Below are 27,544 nucleotides of genomic sequence, written 5' to 3' on the forward strand. Positions count from 1 at the left end.
AATTCAAAGATTTTGGTGAACGGCATGTGCTCTGGTCTTCTGAAGGTAGCCTACGACCCTAAGCTGCAATTGCAGCTGGAATGATTTTGAAAACTATCTTTGCCTTCTAGTCTGCGAGTTTGATTTTCGAAGAGAACGTAGTTCCAAAGGGATTTTGGTGGCTTATTGGTTTAGTGCGAGGATGATCGCAGCTGGTTCAATGAGGATGATTGCAGCTGGGGAAAGAGTCGTCGTTGCTATCGGCAGAGTACTCACTGCTGCTGCTGCTGCTGAAGGAAAATGATTACGGGACGTCTTTGCCATTGAGGTGAGCCTTGGCCTTGTCGTTGAGTGGGAAAGAATGGGTGCCTGGGCGTGTCGCCGCCGTCGTAGTCTGGGCGAGAGATGCCTGTAAAAAATTGTAATTAGCAGAGGTCCTACGACCTTACTCTGATACCATGACAAAATATAGGAAAAAATTCCGTATATTTTTTCAATCTGCTTTGTCCAAGAGTGAATGGGTATATATAACCGATAATCTTTCCTACAATTAATTTGTAAATCAAGCCTTAATCGACGGCTGTCCCTATAATTGAGGCTTGACTTTCCCTCCTATAATCACGCCATAATTGAGGCTTGACTTTCCCTCTTACGATCACGCCAACACTCCCCCTTAAGTTGGTGCATATATATCTCTAATGCCCAACTTGCCAAGTGAGTTGTAGAAGCTCTTCGTCAAGCAGTGAATCAGTGATGACTAGGAGTCCCGATGATACACTAGGAGCGGTTCTGGTGTCCAAAAGCTTCAAACATGGCTTGCATCCTCCAGCATCCTTCAGGTCTCTCTCTCTGCATGGTGGCAAATCCGGTTCCGAATCCCAAGTCACCCCCAATGGAGCTAAGTGTTCTCACTGTGGGAATACAAAGCATACCCGTGAGACATGCTTCAAGCTACACAGGTATCCTGATTGGTGTGATTATAGGAGGGAAAGTCAAGCCTCAATTATAAGGACACCCGTCGATTAAGGCTTGATTTACGGATTAATTGTAGGAAAGATTTACCCATTCACTCGTGTACAAAGCAGATTAAAATATATTGAATTTTTTCCTATATTTTGTCATGGTATCAGAGCAAGGTCGTAGGATCTCTGCTGATTAAAATTTTTTACGAGCATCTCTCGCCCAGAAGACGACGATAGTGACATGCCCAGACACCCATTCATTACCAACTTGCTCGACGATAAGGCCAAGGCTCACCTCATCGGCAAAGACATCCTGCAATCATTTTCGTCAGTTGCAGTAGCAGTGAGTACTCTGCCGACGGCGACGATGACGCTTTCCCCAGCTACAATCATCCTCATCGAACTAGTTGCGATCATTCACGATCAACTTCACGTCTGTTAGCTGCGATCATCCTTGCACTGAACCAATATGCCGTTGAAATCTCTCTAGAACTATGTTCTCTTTGAAAATCAAACTCGTAGACTTGAAGGCAGAGAGAGTTTTCAAAACCAATCAAACTGCAATTGCAGCTTAGGGGCATAGGCTACCTTCAGAAGGCCAGAGCACGTGCCGTTCACCAGCATTTTGAATTGGGCAGCAGAATTATTATTATTATTTAATTTTTTGAGAAGTGGGAGCGAGGAATTAAGCAATGGAGATGGTGCTCACTTATAGCCTCAATTATTCAATTCTAAAAAAGAAAAAAAGAAAAAAGAAAAGAAAAGGAAAAACACCCCATCCACAAAGTTAGATTTATACCCCTCTTGTTTTTTGTTTTTTTCCTGCTCCCTGACCCACATTTTTTCAACAACGCACCCCCTCCCTCCATGGCTGATACAGACTACCATATTGATGAATCTTCATCTTCCTTTATCCTAGCCGAATTGACAACAAAAATGACCGAAGTTTTGAGCAAAGCTTTAGTCCCGACTCAAACCATCGATACTACTACTGCGACGATTGATATCAAGTTGGATGGCACCAACTATGCGCTTTGGTCCTAGGTTGTCGAGATGTATATCTCAGATTCTTAGGCAAATACAAACTGGGGTATATAAACGGCGATCTCCCTCAACCTCCTCCGACGGACTCTACCTTTAGACGATGGCGCACAGACAACGCTATTGTTAAAGGTTGGTTGATTAATTCCATGGACTCCTCCCTTATTAGTAACTTCATTCGATTTTTGACAGCCAAAATGGTTTGGGATGCAATTGCTGCTATGTATTTCGATGGTAGTGACACCTCCTAGGTGTATGATCTCCGGCGACGCGTGACTTGCCTCAAACGGGCCGGAGGCTCTCTTGCATGTGTCACAGATATAAAAATGTAGGACATGACATCTCCCCATACACAATTTTATCTACGTCCTTGTTGGTTAAAATGCTAATTTGTCTAACTTCCAAAACGCCAACTAGGAACCCTTGGAATGATTGAGTTTTCCAACCAATCTATCCACAACACATTGGCTGGTCTCCATTTCTATGGTAGACTTGAACCCATTATGGCTGGAAGTTCCTTGCAGAACATGCATTCTTGAACACAAAGTCATCTCCAAAATGAGACCCAAACTTACACTTGGTTCTGTAATAACCCCATTTTGATTTCTAATTCCTCAATGAAGTTGCAACAACCAAAGAACAATCCACTCACTTATCTGCCGACAACAATCCTTAATACAACACGTTTGGATGATAGAAAACAGTCACCACAAAACTCTATCTCTCTAATCTTTGAGATGGATTCATATTTCGTCCTTGTTGCTCAGAAACACAAAATTGCCTCACAAAGTGAGCAGAAGAACAATCCTCTGTCTCATTAAGGCAAACTCCTTCCCAAATTCAATCTCAAATCTTGAAATTGAGACTTATACCAATTTTGACCCAAAGAAACTTCATTCCCGGAATTCCATTCTTGTTGTGACTCCTTTCTCAATATCTACCTCTAAGACCCTTATTTGATACCATTACTTGGGAGTTACTACCAATTCTCTTTAACTATGAAGATGTCATTTGGAATCTCCTCTTCCTAAAAGATCTTTATACGGAAAGCTTCCTTTTTTATTTTTCTACATTCTAATTCATGGTTGGTAGGGCTCCCTACCATGTACAATGACTAAGCTCATTTCCCCCAGTATTCCAAAGGTAAATCCACTTCCTGAAGTCTTTCGAGATATAACCGATCTTATAAATCTTGGGGTCCATGTCCCCAAATTTATCGAAGCACACCCGATGCTCTTATGAATCATGAGATTCAATCATTCAATCTCCATATCCACCAAATCCTTGCTCAAATTCTAGCTTTGAATCCCCAAGGCTCTTTTGTTCAATTCACACCTCAAGCACTAACATTCACTACTAATTCAAACCTTGTTTGTCCTTTGAGATTCAAGCCTTGAACTCAAGTAGTTTCTAAAGATTTGAATCTCGGTTGCCTTCTTACAATCTCCTAACCACAATGACCAACCACAATCCATTGTGGTTGACTTCCTAATCCCACTATCCTCTAGCTTCCCTAATCTCCAACTAGGTTCTCTTGACAACTTTGAAAGGCCCATTCTTTAGCCAAGTTCTTGCACAAAAAGATGCTACTTGCACAAGATCACAAAGGCCCTTTTGGCCAACATGATGCATGTGCCCTCTGGCAAACATTGCTTTAATGCTTGCCAGCTACCAAATCCCATGTCTCTGGTAGGGTAGGGTAAATATAAAGGCTTGTAGATGAATGGTTTGCGGTTCAATCCCACAAGTTTTGGTCACCAACAATGTCCCCATGGAAACTCAAATCTCAAGGACCTCTTAGTGTTCCAACAAAGTCCTCTGAGCAACATTCACGGTTTCCTTCATGTCTACACCTATCTACTTTTAGTCTTTGCTGTGGGCTTATGTTGGCATAGAGTCACACTTATGTTGCTTTGGGATTAACTGCACCAAGGCTATCACAACTCTTTACTTTACCATAAATCCAAGACTATCGCCTCCCTCTTTATGGAATTCAAACATTCTATGTTCAATGAAAAAAACCTTTGTCAAAACTATCACAAACATCCATTTCCATAGATCTAAGAATATCAACTTTGTCTATGGGCCTAGGACACCATAGAAATCTTTGCGAATCATCATTTGAACTCAAATACCAACCAAAATAGAAGAAATCCTATAGTTTGGCCTCAATACTTGCCTCAAGGGCACATAGTATTCTCAATCATCTTAGTTCCCACAAAACAAACCCTTTCCCTGCATCCATGGTAATTAATATAGGGTTCAATCAAGCATTCTGATTTTCACAAGATAGTCTACTAAGGCCAACCTCACCAATCCGCATAACGAGCCACTCAACAAGAGGAGAGAGAGTGACCAATACTCACTTGAGGGTAGATTAATCCTTCCCAATTCCCACAAGAGAGTTGATGCCCACATTATTAGATCTTGTTTCAGCTCTTAAAGAAGAGAATCACTTTGATACCAATTGTCATGGTGCGGTAGATTTCCAAGTCCTCATCCTTGCCTTAATTTGCCTTAGATGGGATGGAGTCGCACACTTGTGGCGACAAGACTACACTAAGTATTGTCCTACCGCCCTACTCATTCTTATGTATGGAAATACTCCTGTGTCCAATTTATTGATCAAGTCTCATGGCATAAGAGCCTTTGTCCTTGTTATAATTGTTAATTTTGTTGTTAATCAGTTAGTTAGTTTAGTTGTTAATTTGTTAGTTATTATTTCAGTTGTATTTTTCATTTCTTATACTAGTATAAATATCATTGTAAAGATAACATTTTGTAATTCAATTCCGGAATATACAATATTTTTTATTTTAACATGGTATCAAAAAATTCTTCTCCCTGCTCACGCTCTCCTCTGATTCTCCCTCGTTGAGATCTCCCCTTTGATGAACTCGCCCTCACCAGCGATCGGTAGCGGTCTCATTCTTCTAGTGAGGTGCGATCATTTCTCGCATGGATTCTCCGCTCGAATTGTCCCCAGTCTGAGATCACTCCTCTTCCTCCTCCTCAAAGATCTCTGCTCTATTAATCCCTCCTTCGGCCATCGCCGTTGCAAAGCCTTCTGTCGATTGATCTCGGCGCTATTCAGATGGCGCGGAAGAAGATCAGAGAGTATGATTCCAAGCGGCTTCTTAAGGAGCACCTTAAGAGACTCACCGCGATCGATCTTTGCATCTGCTCTGCTCAGATCTTTTTCGTTTCTGATGACACTCTTCAGCTCATCCTTGTCTTCATTTCCTTCGGTCATTGCTGTTCGGAGTTTCGACGGAGTTCTCATAGCCACCACCACTACCGGTTAGCCCCCTCGTGTTCAAATATGTTGCAATCACCAAGAACTGCGGACTTTATGGTGACCGGCTCGTCACTCCATTTCGGCGTTACTTGCGAGTCAGATCGGAATCGTACCCCTTGCGAGCTCGTCTCGGCTCACAATGCAGATCGAGATCTTTCTTTGCCTCGTCCGATCCTCTAGTGGCCTTGCCTCTCTGAGCACTGCTCACTGGGCTTTGTTGATTGTTCCAGTCTCTTTCAAAGATTTATCCTTCTTTTTCTTCTTTTTGGAAATTTTGCTCTCCCTAGGGCCATTCTCCTTCTTCTTTGCTCCTCCATTAGGATTCTCTGCATTTTTATCTTGTGCAGCACCACGAGATTGATCTTGACCACTAGCTTCCTTCTTAGCATATCCTAATTTAGCAAGAACAGCAGCAAGTTCTAGTCTCGCGATTCGCTTGCATATCCCTGCCGTTTTTCCGCGAAACAGGAAAAAAAAGAAAAAAGAAAAAATTTAAACAGGATGGATCTTTAAACCTCCCTAAGGTTTCTGCAACTGGAGCTCTGTTTACTCATCGTGTCAGTAGTTCAGAGTCTCCAGTGCGCATTTTCCGCTCTCTCTCTGTTTCAAGAAGTGTTTTTTTTAACTTGTTGAGGAAGCCAACTCATAGAGCCTTCAAGTATCTTTGCCTTCGCCACTCATCTTGGGTCTTCTCGCGACCTTGGGTTTTCCGGCCACTTCTCCAGCTCCGGTGTCCTTATTCCGGCACTCGTGTTAGAATGTGGCTTGGCATATCTGTTTTCTTTGATTTGTTTTTAGTTGCAGTGATTTTTGGTTAGGACCTTCACACTTCAGATAGTCCGTGTCGTCGTCTTCGTCTCGTCTTTGGCTCACTCGTATTGGGTCTGATCTGCTGGTTAGCCATTCTTGCTCTGGCTATGCCGTGTTTTGTCATTCTTTGTTAGAGACAGTTGATCTTTATAGGATTTACCTTCGTTTTTGGCCATATTTTTGGTCTTCACTTTGCAGGAATTTTTTTCTTCGTCGGCACGTCTCACTTGCTCTATGCATCGACATCGTCTCTTACGGATCATCTTCGTTGGCGTTGCCTTCTCTGCTGTTGTCATGCTTCACATTAATGAAATTTTTTTTTATATATTTTTTCATCACCTTTTTACCGCAAGATGGCGATGTGAAATCTTTATTCACCATCTCCATCTTGAGGGGGCGTATTAGAATTGTTAATTTTGTTGTTAATCTGTTAGTTAGTTTAGTTGTTAATTTGTTAGTTATTATTTCAGTTGTATTTTTCATTTCACATACTAGTATAAATATCACTGTAAAGATAACATTTTGTAATTCAATTCCGGAATATACAATATTATTTATTTTAACAGTCCTAACTGAGATTGTTATTGAACAACCGTGACTCAAATGGTAAGTGTTGAACTCACATTTCACAAGGTAACTCTCATTCCCACATCATACTTCCATTCTCACAGTATGATCCTAGTGTAGAAGCATATGCCACTTACCACTGATAAGCCAAAGCTAAGGAAAGGGACACCATATACTATTTAAAACAAACATCAACATCCCTCGATAGTCCAATTGGGTATAAGATGACATTGTCCAAGAGTATACCCAAGGGCCAACACGAATGCATGTCCCAACTTCCAGATCAAGAGTGACATGTCGCTTCATTTTCCATGGGGCTCCTAATTCCATATGGAAGCCCAAGACACCCCTCGAGGATGTCAAGAGCCCGCTCCGAATTCGTCCTTGGGGTGCTCACTTAGTGCCCAAAAGGACTCTGGAGGTGGTAGCAAGCTCGCCTTTTGTTCCCTTTAGAGATAATAGCTTTAGCATGAGCAAATATTTATGATATGAAAAATCATACACCCTAGCCCAAGAATGCCACCTTAATTACTGTCTGGATCCACCACAACATCATAGCAACATTCATTATTCATCCTATGCAATTCTATAATTGAATCCATATTTTACCATAGTTCCTTCAATAACCTATATGATATGACAAATGTGCTCTTCCATGGTTGCCCATCTAGCCATCGTGCATGTGTCACGCATACAAAAATGTAGGATAGGACACACAACATCCCAGCCACCTTTCTTTGAACTACATGAATGTAGCTATCGAGATCCGTAATTAAAGAACATAACTTCTTTTAACCAATGACTTGAGATCGGAAAATGTTGTGTGCTTCCAATTTTGTTGAATAATTGGGTAAAATGGAAGACTTAAACTCATTGATAGGTCTCTCTTTATTTATAATATATGTGAAGTACAATGGGAATGGCCATAATACACTTACTAACTCACACTTATTACTAACAAAACTAACACATGATAATAATGCCTATGACTAAATAACCATTAACACTCCCCCTCAAGTTGAAGTATCACACTTATTACTAACAAAAGTCTTAACACAAAATAATAATGCTAATGACTAAATAACCATTAACACTCCCCCTCAACTTGGAGGATATATATCATATGCTTCTAGCTTGTCACAAATGAATTTCACACGAGCACCTCCCAAGGCTTTAGTGAACAAATCATAAAGCTGAAACTTAGATTTCACATCAATGGTTGTAATGAGCTTCTCTTCAAGTTTTTCCTAAATAAAGTGGCACTCAACTTCAGTGTGCTTTGTCAGCTCATGGAAGATCGGGTTGGAGGCAATATGAATAGTAGCTTGATTATCACACATCAACTCCATAGGTTGAGAATGTGGAAAACCTAGTTCTTTCAACATATTTTTCAACCAAACAAGTTCACATGTAGTGTGTGCCATAGCCCTATACTCTTGACTCAGCACTTGGCCACCATAGTTTGTTCTTAGTTTTCCAAGACACCAAATTATCACCAACAAAGATACAATACACGGTTGTGGATATCCTTGAATATGAGTGTGACCTCGATCTTGATATAAGAGACCTCTCCCTAGTGCACCTTTGAGATATCTCATAATGCGAGTTACTGCATCCTTGTGACTTGTTCTCGGGGAATCGAGAAACTAACTCACAACAATTGTTGCGACGGATATATTTGGTCAAGTTATTGTGAGATAATCCAACTGTCTAACAAGTCTTCGATTCGACCTGGGTTGGGCAACAAATCACCTATATCTGGCCCTTACTTACCATTGGGATCCATGGGTGTATCAACAAGTTTGGATCCCAATAATCCCGTCTCGTCTAAGATTAAGAACATACTTCCTCTGTGACAAGACAGTTCTCGTACGAGATCTTGATACTTCTATACCCAAGAAGTACTTCAATGGTCCCAAGTCCTTGGTCTAAAACTCACTCCATAGGAAAAATTTAGGTCCTGTATGCCTCGATCATCATCACCAGTGATCACAATGTCATCTACATACACAATAAGCAAAACCCTGCCAGATGGAGTATGATGGTGAAATACAGAGTGATCTATTGCACACTGATTGAGCCCAAACTTAGGTACTACAACACTAAAACAACCAAACCATGTTCTTGGAGATTGTTTTAATCCATATAATGATTTTTTAAATCGACATATTGATCCTAACTCCCCCTGAGCAATTGCTCCATATATACCTCTTCATGAAGATCACCATGTAGAAAAGCATTCTTCGCACCCAACTGATGTAGAGACCAATGACAAGTGGTGACTAAAGAGATGAAATAAACACACTGAGACAAGTTTAGCCAACGGAGAGAATGTATCTGAATAATCCAAACCACACACCTGAATATACCCCTTAGCAACAAGGTGGACCTTCAAATGAGCCACAAAACCATTAGGATTGACTTTCACATTGTACACTAAGTGAAAACCAACCACATGTTTATCAGGAGGAAGAGATGCCAAATCCCAAGTATCATTATCATGCAGTGCACGCATCTCTTCAACCATTGCCATCGTCCCCCTAGAATGGGATAGGGCTTCATAAATATATTTTGGAAGAGCAACAGAAGATAGTGTACTAACAAAACAATTATAAGACGGTAACACGAAATCATAACAAAAAAAATTAGAGATCGTATGTTGAGTACAAGTGCGTTTACCTTTTCGATCAGCTATAGGAGGATCAACATCATGGGAAATAAGATAGGAGGATCAACATCATGGGAAATAAGATCATCCGGCGAGGGAACTAGAGGCACAGTAGTGGAAGCTAGAGGAGGCACTTCCTCCTTGAGTCACCGTGTGTATACCTGCAAATTACGATGATTTAGGCGAATGAGAAGGACTCAAACTGGATGAAGATGTAGGAGGATTAGGCATAGATAAAAGGTTTGGATTTGGAAGACAAGACAGAGGAAGGGACTCATGAAGGTCAACAAAACTCAAGGAATTAGAGTAGTATGGTGTAGACTCAAAAAAGGTGACACCAGAAGAGGCAAAGAGTTGATGTAAAGTAGGACTATAACATCAATATCCCTTTTGAGTATAGGAAGAGGCCAAAAAAATACATTTGGATAGCGTGAGGATCCAACTTCTCCATTCCTGAAGTTAATTGATAGGCAAAGGATACATAGATGAATATGAGAGGAGGAAAGGAGAACAAAGGGGCTGGAGGAATATAACTAAATATGGAATTCTACCACTAAGGACAAAGGATGACATTTTTATTGATGAGGGAGCAAGCTGCATCACTCCAAAAAAATTTTGGGGACATTCATTTGATACAATAGGGTACTAGTGACTTCAAGAATAAGTTTGTTTTTTCGCTTTGCAACTCTGTTTTGTTGTAGAGTGTGGGCACAAGAGGATTGATGGATCATACCAGAGTTAGTCATATAAGTACTGAATTGGGTACTGAAGTACTTCTTAGCATGATCACTACGAAGTATCTTGACTAGTATATCAAATTGAGTCTTTATTTGGGAATAATAAGGCACAAAAGATATCAAACAACTCGGAATGATCTTTCATTAGATATAACCAAGTCATCTTTGAGTAGTTATCAACAAATGAAACAAAGTACCGAACTTTGATGTGACACTATTAGGACCCCAAATATCGGAATGGATTGCATGAAAGGACTAATCAACCATTTGTTGACCCGGGAAGCAAAGGGAACAAAATGTTTGCCCAATTGACATGACTCGGTCAAGATTAGACACAGAACTCCGTGTAGGAACTAGCTATTTCAACTTGTCCATGGATGAATGACCAAGGTGACAATGGATTTGAAGTGGTGTAGCTGCGACTGTGTGGGCAATGGGTGGAGAAGGTGACTCAAAGTAGTAAAGTCCACAAGCCTCACGTCCTGTGCCAATTGTCTTTTTCGTCTTTAGATCCTAAATAGCCATAGAATTGGGAAAGAATGAGACAAAACAATTTAGCGAATTTGTAAGCTTACTAACTGACATGAGATTGAAAGGAAATTTAGGAATATATAAAGCAGAAGAAAAAGAGATGGAAGGAATAGGATTTACTGTTCCTATTCCCTTAACAGCAATAGTGGACCCATCAGCAAGGGTAACTTGAGGTAGATTTTTAGGATACTGGGGTTAGAAAATAAGTTGGTTGCACCTGTCATATGGTCAATGGCAGCAGAATCGATAACTCAAGGACTAGTTGGAAGGATACCAAATGACATACAGACTGAAGGATTATCTTCGTGGGCAAAAATGCAATATGATAAGATGCTTGTTGAGATGATTGATACCTTTGATATAGTCACAGTATGCCGTAGGGAACCATACTTTTGGGATTTGCATACTCCACCCCAACATTCACAAACTCAGACCAATGATCACAAAATTATTTGCTAGAACAATCAGAACAACCATGAACAAGGTGACCCACCATGAACAAGTCACAAATAAATCAGTACAAGGTTGCCACAGCACCAAGAAACTCAGATGCAGCCCCAAGAAAGCAACAAACAGCACTGGAACAAAATGGAGAGGTGAACCACCGAAACTATCATGGACAAATCACCAACAAACTTATATAACACTGCCACAGCCTCACAGAAAACAGCTTATGAGCACTGCCACTGCTCCAAGAGAGTCACCAATGACTGTTACTAACACCAAACAACAACTAACGAATTACCACGAGTGCATGGTCACAACAAAAATTGGATCTTTGGGCAGAATACATGCCCACCATCTTGATATTTTGGTATATGGAAGGAATTGGAACATTGAATCAAAAAACACAGCAAATCCCACTGTTTCAGACCCAATAAACTCAATAACCATTGATAAATAGTTTCATGAAGCATCAAACAACGATTTCTTGGGTGCCGCACATTGGTACATAAGCAATTAAAAAAGGTGATATCTTTGGACAAAAAACATCACAAAAAACTCCAATAACATGTTAATAGAGGGATTAGATTGCTGCTGGATGATTTCAGGTAAAAAACATGCCTGAAAGTAGCTTCATGCCCTGGCACATGGGGCTGGCCCTGGCAGACTTTGACTGGCACGTGAGGGTGTGTGGAACACTGCCTGGAGATGGAATTTCAGTGGGGCGCAGATTGGCAGTGTCTGTGGGTGACTATGGTGTTGTTTTTTTGCAAAATCTATAGTAGATTTGGTATTCTTGAACTGGCAGAGTCGCCCAGAAAATTTCCTGCGACTGGTCTGACATTCGGCTGCTGCTGGCTATTTTCTAGGGCTATAGCGTTGCTGGAAATTCTTCTATGATGGTAGAAATGCAGCATATTTTGGGTTTTAGGCTTCGGTTTTTTGATGGTGGTGGTAACAATTAGGGTTTAGGTTTCAGAATCATGCTCTGATACCATGTTGAATAATTGGGTAAATGGAAGACCTAAATTCAATGATAGGTCTCTCCTTCTATTTATAATATATGTCAAGTACAATTGGAATGACCATAATACCCTTACTAACTTGTACTTACTACTAACAAAACTCTAACACAATAATAATTAAATGACTAAATAACCATTAACACTAGTCAATATCAATTTAAAGGGAAGACAACACATGGTGAAGCACTATACATGTGGAATAGGTAGAACCGTAGAAATATCATTTTCATTACTAATGACATATGTTTCAGCTTCAATATTATAGTGTTTGTTCATCTGGCAAGTGCCATGACACGAGTGCAACAATGAATGGTGCGGTGACTGACTTGAAGTAATGAATTCAACCTTAGAAACCCGTATAATTAGGATTCTGGCGAAACAACCATACCTGATTGCTCAAAGTTGTTTTTCACGCACAGTGGCCTCTTAGACAGAGGTAGAGCTCTAGGAACATGATGCTGCATGCCCTCTTTCACCTGAGTCACAACCTTAATTGCATCCTCAACCTTAATGAATTGACATGCTGCAAATTTGAAGGCAGTTGCAAGCTTTAACCCTTTTTGACGTAAGACAGCCATAATGTCTTCTTTCCATTTCATATGTGCTCTGGTGGCTAAGTAATAAAATTTGTTGTCGTCAGAGACAGTCATGTGACCATCTTGCTTAACTCTAAAATGCTGTAAAAGTCATAGTAGTTAAAGGAGCAAGATGCAGGTGCAATTGGGCGCAAGGCTCTAGGTGCAATGGAAGGCAATAGGCATGCATCTCAAGAAGGTGAGACACACATTTATTAAAGTTATGTGTGTAATGGCCTTAAGTAACAGATACTTGATATATGAACACACTGGCAGTAATATTTGAATTGAAAAATACCAAGATATTCAATACCAAAACTTTTGCCTTGCAGCTCATGAAGGTGAGGTACATATATTAAAATTTGTATGTACAATGCCTGTGTAAATGGATACTTGATCTATTAACATACTAACAGTATTACTTAAATCTAAAAAATATTCAATGCCAAAACATAAATACATAGAAATTATGATTGCCAAGTACCAAGTACCAGTTAATTCCAGAAGTATGCAGTGTTCATCCAGATACCAGCCTCTAGAAATAACTAAATGTGCAGAAATGAGCATTGTCCATTATGTTCATGCTGTAAATTCCAGAAAATTACAGCAGAAATAAACAGCAGCCAGCAGGAAACCAGAAAAAACCTGGCATCCAGGAAAAATAAATGCATCAGCATTCAGCAGTTCTAGAAGTCAGGAAAATGTATTTCCAACAAACAGAAAAAAGAAAAAGAAAAAAAAAAAAGACTCAGACTTGGAGGCAGAGGTACATGGCTGCTCTAGTCTGGCTGAGAGCAGGCACTAGGCTGATTGGTCTGCATGTCTGATTCGGTGTAAATAGCAAACACTCCTCTGTACTCAATCACTCACCAGGTAGAAGAAGAAGAGAGGACAACAAGAATAAGAAAAAGCGAAAAAGAAGAAAGAGCCTGGTCTGAAATCTGAATGTCTGATTTGGTCAAGAACTGAAGAAGAAGAAAAGAAAGTCACAGGTCGAGAACTGTAGCTTCGAGTCTTCAACTATTCAACCTGGTCGAGACTGTAGAAGAAAGGAGGAGAAGAAGTATGAGGAGGAGGAGGAGGAGAATTGAAGAGTTAAGGAGAAAGCCAACAATATGACCTGGTTGAGACTAGAAGAAGAAGAAGAAGAAGAAGAAGAAGAAAAACAGAGCTCAGTAGCTCACTGTTGAATGATTATTTCTTGAAGCATTTCGAAAAGCAAATATGTTGTTGAGAGGGCTGAAGTGTTTGACAGAAAGAAGAGGACTGAGGAGTGGAATGACAACTGGTCTTTTGTTGAACACCAAAGAGCTATCGAGCTGCTCGAGCACTGAAGAGCCGCTGATCTAGTGGTGATTGAACATCAAAGGAAGGGTGCTGCTGATTGAACAGGAGTAGAGGACTGATTGAACACCAAAGGATGCTGCTGAGTGCTAATTGAACACCAAATGAAGGGTTGCTGCTGTTTGAACACCAAACTCCAAAAGGCTGTCTGGTTGTTGAACAAAAGTCAGCTGCTGGGAGCTATTTTGCCCTAGATTTGAAGATTTTGGGCCAAACTAAAACACTTTGGGCCCTTTGTGTCAGAAAAAAGACATATTGTGCCTTATCATTAAAGCCCAGAAAGGGGAAAAACCCAATCTAGACAGCAGTGCAGGATTGGTACAATCATACATGCAATTCTGATTCTATGATTCTCAAACGATTTTTTACTTGAGTTCAATTTTTCTTAAGAGTTTGTTGGGGTGAAACTGGATCGTGGAATTGTATGATTTTACGTTCCAGATTGCGATTTTAACAACCATGGTCAAGACGTGTTGGGAAGTGTCTCAGCCGTGTCCAAAAATTATTTAAAAAATAAAATTTTGACACTTGTCGGACATGTGCAGGGCAGGTGCCAGGGTCCGACATGTGTTGGAGATGAACACTTTAAGCTTCCAACAATGTTGATGTTTACTAGGTGGCACCATGGCAGCCTTTGAGGAGAAGTTTAAGTGTCATTGATGATGCTGTGATGGTGCAGTGGGAAGTGATGAAACAGCCCTCCGAAAGAAGGGTCTAGGAGTCGGAGCTGGTTTTTTTTGGATAGAAAAAGAAAATTTTATTTATAGAAGAAAGAATAAGCAAGAAGATAATAAATCCTTCAGGGAAAAAAGCACAAAAACCAAAGAAAACAAAATAGACACAATAAATCAAGCTGACATTGCCATTCTCAATCTTGCTGAAGATTGAGTAAACAAAGCACAAAACATTCAGAAAAGAATACTCATATTGATGCAGAAGAAGGGAACTTGTCCTACATCGAATCAGTAGTCATAATGATCATGGAAAATGTGAGTATTTCTCTCAAGCCAAATCACCCATAAGATAGCCCAAACTGCACAACACCATGATCTCTTTGCTTCCTTTTTCCTCATCAGACTTCTAAAAGCAGTCAACCAAAAAGTTTTTAGATAGTTAGGATTTACTCAGTGCACATAAAATAAATCAAAGAGCCTATTCCATAGACTTTGAGTGCTAGCACGGTGAAGAAACTTACAAACATGAGTCTCACCACTAGCAAAGCACGTTACATGGACACATGAGGCAAAGCTTAGTGGAGCTTTCTAGTCTGCAACAGATTGTTAGTGTTAACTCTATTAAGAATGGTGTCCACACACAAGGCCTAATCTTAACGGCAGCCTTAGCTTTCCACAAAAAATTAGTGAGTGGGAAGGAATTTGAAGACTGAAGCAAGAGCTAATCATAGTAGGGTTTTGTTGAGGAATTGAATTTGAAGATTCATAATGGGAAAGGAAGATGTTTTGAGGATGGTTTTTAATGGTGAAGTTCTGAATGTTACATAAAAGGGTGGATTACTAAAGAGAGGAGTCTACGTGGGGGATGTGGAAAAATTTAAGTAAAGATTTGGACTTCTCCTTTGACGGAGTTGGAGACAATTCTACTTTGGCATGACAGCTGGGGTGGTAATTCTCCTTTGAAGAGTTGGTTTCCCAAGCTGTTCAAGTTGGCTAGAAAAAGGGATTCTTTGATAAGCTTCTGCACGCATGTGGTGGGTTGGAGTGTTTCCTTTGTTGAGAGGGGCCCACACTGAGGAGCTGTGCCCACACTGATGAGCTGGTACTATTTTAGCGTCGCATTTGGAAAAGTGAATTTGGTATTATATGAATTTTAACAAATTTTAATACAATATTTATAACGCCTTATCCAAATTCACAAAATTTCAAATTCACTTCCCCAAATTCATGTTCCCGAACACAATATTTAAGTATTTTGAATGATTGCATGGGAAACTCTTTAACACTGTGGGGGAGGATCAGCTGATGGAGTGAAATGGAAAAACTCGAAAAAAGGCTGTTTTTCAAATTCTTTCAGATCATTTAAAGATGGAACCGGAATGAAGGATGGAGTGCTTTTCTTTAGGAGGCCATTGGGAAGACATAAACCCCCACTAAAATTGCTTCTCTTTTGCTAGAAAAGCCTCTTGGGAAAGGACTTAAGACACTTGATGGCTTGCAGAGGAGAGGTATAATAGTGGTGAAGAGACATTTTCTTTGAAAAACTGAGATTGGAACACTGCATCATCTTCTTGTTTGCTGCAAATAATCTGGAAACCTTTGGGATGGCGCTTTGTCAATTATGGGGATCGACTGGGTGGCAGCGGGTTCTGTTTGGGAGAATTGTTGGCCTGGAGGGCATGAAGACAGCCAGGAAAAGAAGATTTTAGAATTTATTCCCCTAGCTATTTTTTTGAATGGTTTGGAGGGTAAGAAATCATGGTGCTTTTCAGGAAATGGAAACATCTCTTATTGTTGTAGAGGATAGATGGCTTACAGCTATGTATTGTAAAGGATTGATCCCTCCAGCTGTTTTTATTTTTGTATCATACTGCACTCCTTTGGTGCCCATAGTGCGGTTTTTCCTTTCGCCTTTAAAAAAAAAAAATACTAGGATCAAAGAATTGGTTCCTAATGTTCCGTCTACACAAATGAACATAAAATGCTATGAATTTGTTGGATTATCTTGCTAGTATGGTTCTCTTGGTGATGTTTCCATGTAAGGAGCATTTTTGGCGGCACATAAATTCTGTCCTTGGTTGGTTATGAAAACTATGCATTGCATATGGTGTTTGCTTTGTTTATAACCTGAAAAATGATTACTTTTACTATATTTGACTTGCCACTCTGTCTGTGGTATATATCACAACAAGGCTTCCAAGTGTGCCCATTTTCTTGGGTGTTACTTCTAACTCCCCCCCCCCCCCCCCCAAAAAAAAAAATACAAGTGTTAATTTTTAATCATGAATATGTTGCCTCTGCAGTTATGGTCGTGTGAAGCCTGATGTTGTGGCATATGGACGGGAAATCATGGGGTCTAAAATCAGTACAGGTTGCAAAAGTTTATCAGGCACTAGTGTTGCAAGTCCTGTGGTTGCTGGTGTCGTATGCCTGCTTGTAAGTGTTATCTCTGAGCACAAACGAAAGGATGTGTTAAATCCAGCGAGTATGAAGCAAGCTCTGGTTGAGGGGGCTGCAAGGCTTTCTGGTCCCAATATGTATGAGCAAGGTGCAGGAAGGGTTGATCTGTGAGTTTTCATAGTTATCAAGCATCTTGCTTTTACAAAGATTTTATTCTGTCATTCTTGTGAATTTGGCGCTTGTTACATCTGTGCTAGTGCTCTTTGTTATAATTATCTTTGTTTGTTTGTTTTTTTTTTTTTAATTTTTAATTTTTTATTGTTGATTATAATCTTTGAATTGTATGTCAGATTAGAATCATATGAAATTTTGAAGAGCTACAAACCTCGGGCTAGCATCTTCCCCAGTGTTCTTGATTATACAGATTGCCCTTATTCCTGGCCTTTCTGTCGTCAACCACTATATGCTGGTGCCATGCCTGTTATCTTTAATGCTACCATTTTGAATGGGATGGGTGTAATTGGTTACCTTGATGGTCCGCCAACATGGCATCCTTTAAATGAGGAAGGTAATCTCCTCAGTATTCATTTTACTTACTCTGAGGTTGTCTGGCCTTGGACTGGTTATGTAGCCTTGCACATGCAAATTAAGGAAGAAGGTTCCCAGTTTTCTGGAAAGATTGAAGGAAACGTAACTGTTAAGGTATACAGCCCACCGGCTCGAGGAGAGAAGGCCATTCGAATTTGTACCTGTGTGCTTCATTTAAAATTAAAAGTGGTTCCAACTCCTCCACGATCACAACGGATTCTGTGGGATCAATTTCATAGTATCAAGTACCCACCTGGATATATTCCTAGGGATTCTTTGGATGTTCGCAATGACATTCTTGATTGGCATGGTGATCACCTGCATACAAATTTCCATATCATGTTCAACATGTTACGAGATGCTGGATACTATATTGAAACACTAGGTTCACCTCTTACATGCTTTGATGCTCATCAGTATGGGACCCTTATGCTGGTGGATCTCGAAGATGAGTTCTTCCAAGAAGAGATTGAGAAGCTTAGAGGTGATGTCATTAATACTGGATTGGGTCTGGCTGTGTTTGCTGAGTGGTACAATGTGGACACTATGGTGAAGATGAGATTTTTTGATGATAACACACGGAGCTGGTGGACCCCAGTGACTGGGGGTGCTAATATTCCGGCTTTAAATGATCTTTTGGCACCATTTGGAATTGCTTTTGGGGATAAGATTCTGAATGGTGATTTTTCTATTGATGGTGAGCAGAGTCGATATGCATCTGGAACGGATATTGTAAAGTTTCCACAAGGTGGGTATGTGCACAGCTTCCCTTTCCTGGATAGCTCTGAGAGTGGGGCTACTCAGAACATAATGTTGACTTCTGGCATGATCAAAGTGAGCAAAAATTTGGCTTTTTCTTTGTGCTCTTTTTTATCTCTTTTGTCCAGACCTCTTGTTAATGCTAAACCACAGAAGTGAGGGTGCATGTAACATTTTTGATGTTCTTAATTCTAGAGGTCAGGCGCCGTCTTAAGGAGTTCCAACTTACCACTGAACAATATGAACTTTATAAGTGGATATGATCTACTTAGTGGGTGATGGTTGGATTGTTAAAGTGATGAATTTTAAGAAAAGTGAAAGAATGCTTTGCACTTAGAACGCCGTGTTCCTGTCTTGCAAATCGGGAGCTGTTTTCAGATAGTTTATTTGACATTTTAGCCTCCCATCTTGATTTAAGTGGAAAGAATGGAGTTCTTGGGAACCAATCTCTTTCTCTCTCTCTCTCAAACGCGCGTGCACACACACATGCACGCGCGCACACACACACATACACACACACACACACCCATGCACGCATGTTGGCAGATTTTTTAGTTGATATTTCAGCCTCCCATCCTGATTTAAGTGGGAAGACTGGAGTTCTTGGGAACCGTCTCCCTCTCTGTTTCACTTGCGCACACACATGCATGCATGCACGCAAGGGTGTAAGACTATAGATGAGTTGTGTATGGTGTTCAAAGATTTTCTGTGTTTCTCTCACTTGTGTATTATAAATTTTGTTGTCTTGTCATGATTGCAGGCAGATTCCCCTATCCTTGGCCTTTTGGAGAAGGGTGGCGGTCGCATTGTAGTGTATGGGGACTCCAACTGTTTAGATAGCAGCCATATGGTCACCAACTGTTATTGGCTGCTGAGGAAGATATTAGATTTTACAAGCAGGGATATCAAAGATCCTGTGCTTCTCTCAGATTCTTTTAGACTGAATGAACCCCTGTATGAGGATGACAACCAACTACCATCTCGCAGAACTGATGTAAATTTTTCCACGTATTCTGCTGTTGTTGGAAAGGAATTGATCTGCAGGAGTGATTCCAGGTTTGAGGTATGGGGGACCAAGGGTTACACCTTACAGGTTAGGGGGAGAAACAGAAGGTTGCCTGGTTATCCTGTCATTGATTTGGGGAGAGGATTAAACTCCACTGTTGAATCTTCTCGTTTGAAGCGTCCCAAGTTGACCAAGAAGAAGAATGATCCTTTGGGAAACAAATACCTAGGGTTGCTTTACGGAGATGAGGTAAGAAACCGAAAATTTCTCTTTCCCTTTTTCCCTTTTCTTCTCATTTCTTTATTTCATCATGAATTGGTTAGAGCATTTCTCTATTAATTTTCTTCATTATTATATGTTAAAGACTGACATTTTATGGCGATCCTTGCTCACAGGTAGATATGCCTGTGCTAGTTGGTAGTCATTGGCTTGTACCAGCTGTTATTGCTCTTTCTGGTTAGTGACATCAAGATTTAGATTGTGTTTGGGAGCATTGAGTTTTGGGCTGCTGCTTTAGATTTATGTTGATTTGGAAATACAATATTTTGCCCTGTTCTTTGCAGCCAACATAAATCCAAAACCATGTTCCCAAATACAGCATTAATTTCTATACATGATTATTATATTATGTAGATTCTCATTATGGTTGGCTTAAATCTCATGTTTGTTAGGTATTGTGCTATTTCTAAGCCTTTGGAAAATTCGACAGAAACGGCGACGGCGGAGGAAAGGATCTGTATCTGGTCGTATGGCCAGTCTATAGTTGAGAATAAATTTTCAGATAGCTAGGATAGACTTTCTGGTCACATTCTTAACTGTAATATTGTTACACAACCCGTGATGTTTTTTCCCTGTTAAGTTGATTGCAGAGTCAAATGAGTTTGGGGGGCATCAGCATAGGAATTAGTTCGTGTCCATACTATAGATTTTAGCATGGTCTTGGTTTTGATATTTCACGGTGGTACAAATTTTTCAAAGTAATGAAATCTTGGATATAAGATCCCTTTCTTTTGAATTTGAGGGGAGAAAACAATGGTATGTACCAGTAATCAACTTTGAAATGAAGGGTTTGTACTTGCTTGGAACTTGTGGATCTACAATTATTTCTTTTTTGTTGTAGAATTTTCACCGTCTATTTTGTTAAATTAAATGCTATATAGGGCAAAAGACATTGATGTCTACTAAATTTGTAAAAAGGATATCAATCTTTTCTAAGATTTTTAAAATTTCAGGGTTATAAAGTTATAAAATTTTCACGAACTTTTCTTGAAATGTAATTTTTAGGATGCTTGCATCCATTGAAACTTTGATCTTTTAGGAAAAAAATTGTAAAAATATAAGGAGAAATTATGTTTTGTGACAAACTTTGGAGAGTTTTTGTTTTTGTAAAACGTTAGGAGGTCATAAAAAAAACTCATTATAGATCAATAATAACCTTGGGATTAAGGCCTTGTGGTATGGCGTTGCCTCCTATGCATACAGATACTGACAAACCGCAATTGATGGTGGGCATGGCATTGTGCAATATTTTGATCAATTGAGTAAAGGTCAAGTTGATAAATCAAGCTGTTTGTTGGCTCAATTGAAACCCCTTTAATGAATGAACTGAATTTAAATATAAAATTTAAAGCTCATAAATTTGAACTTAAATATCTTATAAATAAGCTGGACTCTTAAATAGGCTTCTCCTTTAAATGTCTGTGAACAGATTCTTGTTTGGCCTGAAATCACCCCATTTGAACAAATGTACGGTTCAAGCTTACGTAGAATCCAAGCTTGATGAAAATTTAATAAACTTGCTCACAATGAACACCAAAAACATTGCCTGTATACAGCTCTGGTAGTGTCAGCCCCTCCATTGGACAGCCCACTAGTATCGTCAACCACAATGGATTTGCACGCTTCTCCTAAAACCTAAGCCTTGCGCTTATGGCAATCTAGATTTAGTACAGCCCGTATCTTGGAGGATAACAAATGCTTTCTAAATCATTTAGAATGACCATATCAAGGTTATTGAAGCCCCATTAATTTAACCATAACATAATTGGGCATTCATAAAAGGGCCACATGATAGTTCCCTCACAGTAGACCCAACTCCAGTGAGATATTGTCTCAGTGGCCTCACAGATTTGTCTTATAAAAGGCACCTCATATAGTTGGAGTCTAAACCATCCTTATAAGTCTAAGATATCCTTAACACACGTTCAATTTGGGACTGCGATAGGCTCCCGTCCAATCTCTGATGCCCTCGTTAAAGTGGCATTCAGCATAAAATAATTTAACCATAACATAATTGGGCATTCATAAAAGGGTAATACAATATTCAGTGATTATTTGAATTTCCTTGTTCAAGCCATTTTGAAATATACAAACAAAATATTCAAATGACCTTTTCTAAATAATACTTGCGCGTAATTCTGGTGAGAAAAGTAACAGCTGCACTTCTTTCCATGAAACAAACCATCCCTACCAAAAGCTTTCCTTAACATTCACATCCTGAAGACCTTTGTTGTCGACCACCAACAACATCAATTGTGTCCGGAAGGTATCTTCATCGACAACAAACAAAATTTCAAATAAAAAAAGTTAGAATGAATGTTGCAACGAATACATAATGTCAAATGCAGGAAAGGGCTTGACAAGTTGACCCACTTTCAATAATTTCAAATTCAATAGAATTTAGAGGCGTGGGGGCAAAAAATACATCTTTTATCTAGCGGGGTAAAAAAGATGGCATTATGAGCAAAGCCCATAGAAACAGCTCTCCATCAAATCAAAAGACAACTTTACTGTGCAAAGAGAACATCAATTAAGAAAGTCAATTATGACCCAAAAATAAAAAAGCAACGAAGTAAATATTTAAGGAGCACCATAATTTAGAAGTCATAAGATCAATGTTGAAGGTGTAAAGCACATAAATTTATCCGGACAACTAGTTATTTGGATAGGGGGAATTTTCACCAGAGTCAAGCAGAGACCAAATAAGAAAATCAATCATAATCGTGCAACTTGGTGGAATTCTAATAAAGCACCGTATAACATAGTCTAATACTGACTTTAGACACAGACATGTGAATTTCAACACAACTAGTGTTAAAAAGGGTTTTTTTTTTTTTTCCAGTAATACTTACATTTCTTCTTCAGGTTCATTTTTGAGAGCATTTTTGGCTATGCACTGGAAAGCAGCTTCTACATTGAGACCTTCTTTTGCTGAGGTTTCAAAGTAAGGAATATTACCCTTAGATGCACACCATGCTTTTGCCTTCTTTTCAGACACCTGAAATTCGGAACAATAACTCGTAATTTACATTTGCAGGTAACAATTGAAAAGCAACAGAATAACATCTCCATACCCATAACCTTACTAATAGGAGAAAATATGGAGAGAACTTGACTAAATCTATACAAGAACTACTCCAATAATTCTACACCTTCAGATTTCACATAAATATAACCCATGAAACAAACAACCTATAATAATAACCTTTATTTCAAAACTTCCCTCTCCTATTGACTAGACAAAATAAATAAAACAGCAGATATTTCTAGTGACTGAAGGCGTATATCTCCAATAAAGGATAGAGCGATTTGAGGAGGAAATGAGCCATCTTACCACTCGACTATTGCCACCATCAACGTCTACCTTGTTCCCCAATACAACAAATGGAAAGTTTTCAGGGTCAGAAGGGCTGGCCTGCATAACAGAAGTGATAAGAAAAAAATTCAGTCCCTGACACACTGAAATTTGTGATTCACTCAAATGCAAACAAGTTCATAATTACCTGAATCAGAAATTCTTCCCGCCAGTTGTTGAGGTTGTCAAATGATTTCATAACATTCACATCATACACAAGAACGCAGCAATCTGCACCACGGTAGAAAGCCACCCCAAGGCTTTGAAATCTTTCTTGGCCAGCTGTATCCCATATCTGATGTTTGATCACAAACATGTTAACCCCCAATCAATAAAGAGGAGGTAGTAGGAAACTGAATTGAGTATTTTTTTCCCATCAAATTCAAACTTTCACATTAATTTCATTCAAACTTCTCTTCAGAAAAGCTGAACAGTTCCTTCAAGAACAAGCTTGCATTTTAGGGATAACAGAAAAGAAACTAAAAAAAATTCTCAATGCTTTTTATGCTGTTTCATTCCGGAAAAGACAATCATCAGAAACATTACCTTAAACTCATGAAAAATTTACTCCTAGTGGAGGATCAAGTATGAAAGATAGATACACCAGAGATTACTAGAAGAAGTTTCCACTCTATTCCACAAACACATCTGAGGGGAATTTTGTCTATGTTAGCATGGTATCTGAACTCTCAATCGTATACCCAAAAAGCTCATTGCCCAGATGAAGTAAAGGATGAAAAGAAATTACTTTGTACTACGCCTGGTTGTTAAATGTCAGTATTTGGAGCAGATTGAGCACATATTCACAGGGCTGAGTAAATCTGAAGCATTTTTAGATGTACTATCTTTTCAAGTTTGAAATTTCAAATGCAAGAAAATACTTTTGAAAGCTTTTCCTTGTGATAACATGGAAAAAAATCGCACTTAATGTTAAGCAACCTAAAAATCTACAGCCCATGGCATAGAGCATTCAAAGTTCTGCCTTCAAGTGAGATTTTACAGAAGCATCCTCTTAAGAGGAGAGTTTATGGGATACCCTTGTGGAAAGCATCAATATTGCAAATTCTTTTGGCAGGGGAAGGAGGGGTCGCTAGTTTCAGAGAGAGTTAGGGAGGAAGCTCCAATCTGAACATAATTCTTAAATACAAATAACATATTTACGCTGAATACCGGCACTAGTTATTAGACATAAGGAATACCAGAAACAGATCCAGCAACAATTTTTTAACAATCACAGCACTTTTATTATAAACTAAATTAATATGCAAATTTAGAAATTTTAACTCCACCTTTCTCAGAAACTCAAGGATAGCCAGTATATGAAGCAGATAGAAACATAGTAGAAAACCTTGGAGATTCACTACAAGCAACATTAGAATATATTTTCTTATAGAGGGCCAGATCATTTAATTTTCATTCACATTAAACTTGAAAAATAATTCATAACTTTAAGCCCTTTGTGCCGAGGGAACTATTGGCTTTTCCAAGGAAATATCTAACTGCACAGTGCACAGCAGTCATTCACAATTACAAACTAAATCTAGTACCAAAATTTCCCCATCTCAAGTAATGAGGATTTCTACTCAAGCACCATATGCCATTACACAAGTATGTAGTATGCTTCTGATTACCATCAATAATTGCATTTGCCTTCCAAAACACCCCCTAAGACGGCATATAAGCACGAAATGGACTTAGATTTAACAGCGCTGCGAAATTGTCGAACACTCAAGTTATTGATCCATAGATCTCTAATTCTATATTTTAAGCCCGTGATTCATGAATCACATAATCACTCTAACAAACAGCATTGTTGCAAATAGAATTCATCAACAGCTTGCCCAAAAAAGATAAAAAAATTTGTAAAAATGAATGCAAAACCACCCAATTGAAGAAATAGAGGCAGAGGGCACAAAAGATTTCACCTGCATTGTGAAAAGCCTGTCTTCAAACTGAACTTCTTTGGTCAAGAAATCCGCTCCAATGGTTGCTTTGTACTGATTGCTGAACTTACGATTTACATATCTAAATTACGCGGTTTAAGGCCAATCAAACCGCAAACCAAAACGACAAGTGATCCAAAAAAAGAAGAAAACAAAACGATTTGAAGATTCAGGATACTGATTCATCAGAGATGTCTTCCCAACCCTGCCCCAAAACGAAAAACACAAAAAATGGATCATCAAACCATGCAAAAAATAAAATAAAAATAATAATCATTGAAAAGCGGATGAGAAAGAGGGGCTGGCGATGTAGGTACCCGCTGTCACCAAGGATGATGACCTTGAGAAGCATGCGTCGACGAGAAGCCATGGATTCAGAGGTGGGATTAGGGTTTTTGAAAGAAAGGTGTTCTCTTTCTCTCCCCTGCGAAAGCAACCAAAAATGAAAGCAGAGAAAGCAGTTTTTGGGTGCTTTAAGAAACAGAAATAAGGAAGTGAAAAATAAGAATAATATTTATTATTATTATTATGAAACAACAGCTACCGGTCCAACACTCACAGGTCAGACCTACAACACAACGAACATATCAGAACAGAGCAGAACAGAACAGATCAGAACAGAACAGCTCTTCATGTGTCTGCCATAATAATAATAATAATAATAATAAGGGCAAAGAGAAATTAGTCCCGTCTGGATACATATGCTGTGACTGCCACTCGTTTTTGGTCAAAATGACAACCATTTCACGCCCCTCTCCCCTCAATTTTGACTAGTTGAAAATTACTAACTAAATTAGGGTTTCCCACTTGATTTTAGTAATCTTGATTAAGATTTTGTATTTTATGATGATTGCAAATGATTACGTTCTTTTAATCAAGGGATAGTTCGAAATCACTTAATAATTAAAAAAAATATTTTTTTTAGAAAAAATAATTTATTTAAAAGTATTTAACAAAAAGTAGTATGAAATTACTTATTATAAATAGTTTTTTAGAGAATTGCTCTTTTTTTTTAGAATATATTTCTAAAGAAAATGCTTATTTTCTTAAGAGAAGTAGTAGTTTGGAAAAGTATTATTTGAACTTATGTAAGTAGGGGGTGACAAAACGGATCGAAACTCGACAAGTGATCGGTGACCTGTTTGTAAGTAGCATTTTTAACCAACACTCTTATTAATTACTTAAAGTAGAATTGCTTGAGTTTTGATTCACTATTCTACATGGGGTATCCATAATGAATATGTAACAATTTTATGTGCTTGACATATTCATTGATTAACTTTTCATAGATATCCCCGAGATTACTTTAGTTTGGTTTCCTATTTAAAAAGGAATAAGTAGGAAACTTTTCGAGTTTGTTTTGATATTTATTGTATTTGTATTAAAATATAAAATGCAAACCTGTCGTTGAAAAGATAAAATGAGATATTCAATCTTGTTTTTACTCCATTTACTCTTATGTTTTAATTAGAGGCAACAACTCATGGTTAGGATTTCTACTACCTAATTTTCATTAAGTACTGTTAATGACCCATTTAAGATGAATTAAATGACTTCCTACTACTTAATTGTATATTTAAAAGTGGAAATGGGTTTAGGATTTTTAGGAATTAAAATTAAAAATGAATTATACATTGAGTCAAAATTTTCAAAATTAGTTTTCACAAAAGAAAAAATGTTAGAAAACAAGTACATTAGGGTACATGTTACTTACTACATAAATCTTTTTCAACTTTTATATTTTGATTCAACTTCAAAAATCAAGCACATTTAACCAATTTTTTTTATAGTCTAAGGTGACAAATTTCAAAATAGTCACAATATCCTGAGTGTTCTTTCTTTTAATTGTTAATCCTTATTGTAACGACCCTACCCTTTATACGGACCCAGGTATCATTCATTCATACTAAATACATGTACCTGTTCAAGATACGTAAACAACTCGCCCTAACCACGGACATATGAGTATAATTCATACATAATTTCGATGTAAATGTCGCGAAAAAACATAAACATCCACTGAGATTTCATTTAGTCTTATACTAGAGTTTACTAATACATCCACAAATACATTTATACAGACTTAGAATAAATCCTGTTATTACAACCCTCCAAAAAGGAACTTTATCTTAGTTTAATACAGGGTCAAATGCTTACGTAAGCTAAACCAACAATAATCTCCCCAATCCCTTTAGCTAATAGGACCGACGAACTAACGGACTTGAAAACAAAGGTTGTATAATAGGGTGAGACACCTCTCAGTAAGGAAGAAAGTGTTACAATAGTGTGTGACTACATATATGCACATTTTCATACAAATTCATACATTTGAAGCATTTGTTTATAATACCGTAACATATAACATTTATTTACACATCAAGTATTTAAATCATGCATATGATTATTAGAACAACGACTAGCTTGTCATACATATATTGCCTATTTATCCCGTGACACGAGTTGTGCACTGATATCTTCGACAATGCCCTGTTCATGCAGGCATATGTCGAGTATCTAATATAGTCCGATTGCCCCCATTTGGTTTATTATTTCACCAGT

At 38.6% G+C, this 27,544-nt stretch overlaps 2 protein-coding genes across 2 annotated transcripts in view; one reads left to right on the plus strand and one right to left on the minus strand.

Annotated features, from left to right (window-relative positions):
- LOC131158850 (subtilisin-like protease SBT6.1) overlaps window positions 1-20,493 on the plus strand; it is a 33,324-nt gene extending 12,831 nt beyond the window's left edge. The window contains exons 6-10 of the mRNA XM_058113761.1: window positions 16,959-17,222; window positions 17,406-18,477; window positions 19,163-19,657; window positions 19,804-19,864; window positions 20,080-20,493. Of these exons, the coding sequence (XP_057969744.1) occupies window positions 16,959-17,222; window positions 17,406-18,477; window positions 19,163-19,657; window positions 19,804-19,864; window positions 20,080-20,171 (1,984 nt within the window). The 3' untranslated portion in view covers window positions 20,172-20,493. The remainder of the gene's footprint in view (window positions 1-16,958; window positions 17,223-17,405; window positions 18,478-19,162; window positions 19,658-19,803; window positions 19,865-20,079) is intronic.
- Window positions 20,494-21,685: 1,192 nt separating this feature from the next.
- On the minus strand, window positions 21,686-25,722 carry LOC131158851 (ras-related protein Rab7). Its single transcript, XM_058113762.1, has 8 exons — window positions 25,545-25,722; window positions 25,303-25,409; window positions 25,164-25,190; window positions 24,968-25,067; window positions 23,191-23,337; window positions 23,022-23,102; window positions 22,540-22,685; window positions 21,686-21,957 (listed from the first exon to the last, which is right to left on the minus strand). The coding sequence occupies exons 2-8, from the start codon at window positions 25,353-25,355 to the stop codon at window positions 21,891-21,893; spliced, it is 621 nt and encodes a 206-aa protein (XP_057969745.1). The 5' UTR covers window positions 25,356-25,409; window positions 25,545-25,722; the 3' UTR covers window positions 21,686-21,890.
- Window positions 25,723-27,544: the final 1,822 nt, after the last annotated feature.

The sequence above is a fragment of the Malania oleifera genome, chromosome 6 (genome assembly GCF_029873635.1).
Source record: "Malania oleifera isolate guangnan ecotype guangnan chromosome 6, ASM2987363v1, whole genome shotgun sequence".
Taxonomy (NCBI): Eukaryota; Viridiplantae; Streptophyta; class Magnoliopsida; order Santalales; family Ximeniaceae; genus Malania; species Malania oleifera.